General features: G+C 37.9%; 1 protein-coding gene across 1 annotated transcript in view; it reads right to left on the bottom strand.

Annotated features, from left to right (window-relative positions):
- Positions 1–800: 800 nt before the first annotated feature.
- The window catches only part of LOC119593827 (heat shock protein 75 kDa, mitochondrial-like), a 35,708-nt gene continuing 35,190 nt past the window's right edge, over positions 801–1,318 (bottom strand). The window contains exon 13 of the mRNA XM_037942857.1: positions 801–1,231. Coding sequence (XP_037798785.1) covers positions 1,130–1,231 — 102 coding nt within the window. The 3' untranslated portion in view covers positions 801–1,129. The remainder of the gene's footprint in view (positions 1,232–1,318) is intronic.

Here is a 1,318-nt window from a genome sequence, read left to right as displayed (position 1 = left end):
ACTCTTTCACCCTTCTGGCTGTACTTGGTGCATTTTAATATTATTCCTTGTAAATATTTTACAGACAAGAGGCTGTTTTTATGCAAGCTACTGATTGTTCTGACTATCTCTACCATCACCTGTGATACCTGTGGTATTGAAGGTAATGAAAACCCAAGTCTGCCACACTGGGAATGATACCATTTGATTTTCCTTCTATTATCACCATTACTATTGTGTTAATTTTCCTAAGTTTAGCAGCCCAAGTGACAAACAAGAAACAAAGGTCGCTGAGGTGTTTGTACCACGATAATTGTGGTACAACATTTAGTTGAGGAGGCGGCTCTGGTAAACTCTGTGAGCACATTCCTCGATCCCGCCGTGTCTTGTTGGCTGGTAACTGGCATAGTGTAAGATATGAGGATTGCCGATACAGCAGATGGAAGCTCAAGGGGCACAGAAAATGAGCATTTCGTGAAGCAGAAACTTGCTCTAGAGATGCAGTGAATGACTGTATTCTAGGGCATAGGTTTAGGGGGAGAGCTGTAGCAAGAACACCACCAAGCCAAGGACGAAGAAACAGGAAGGTGGGTGCGGCACACTGACCCCCTGGCCACACCTGTGACCAGATGATCTCAGCCGACGTACTTAGGTCACAAAGTCATTTGCTTTGTATCATGTCATCCACCGGCTGGCATGCCATCCTTGCAGATATGTACATATTGTTGTCATTTCAAATGCAATAAAATAGTTTCGGTCATTTATGTCTATCAATTACCTGCTTATATATAAAATCTTTGTGGAGGGGTTGAAACAACAACTATATGAAATGAATTTATTACTGTATGTTCATATATACATAGTTTTTCATTATACAAAAGGGTTATATATAAAGTATTATATAAGTAACCAATAATGATAAAAAAACAAACTAACTAATGACACACCACTGCTGGAACTTATTTACAAAACTTATACATCTGGTCTTGGCTTCAACTTATTTGGGGTTATGCAGCAAAAATTCTAATCAGTAACAATAACTAGACCATTTTATTATCTGTACTTCATATACAACTTATCATAAAGACAGCACAAGTAGGGAGAACACAGAAACCAAGCAAAATAAAGCAATAAAAGTATTTTCAACATTTTAGTGCTTTTCTAGTGCCAATTCCAACAACTCGTTCATAGAAGAAAGAACTGTACGAGGGTCGTCCACAAGTCCTGCTAACACCATACCATTGTTGAAAAGCTGGAATCAAATGAGATTATTAAACACCTTAAATTTTATACTATATGTTCCACATCCTATCCACAATAACATTCTCTCATAGTTTAT

The sequence above is a fragment of the Penaeus monodon genome, chromosome 32 (assembly GCF_015228065.2).
Source record: "Penaeus monodon isolate SGIC_2016 chromosome 32, NSTDA_Pmon_1, whole genome shotgun sequence".
Taxonomy (NCBI): Eukaryota; Metazoa; Arthropoda; class Malacostraca; order Decapoda; family Penaeidae; genus Penaeus; species Penaeus monodon.
This window is presented reverse-complemented; position numbering and strand designations above follow the sequence as displayed.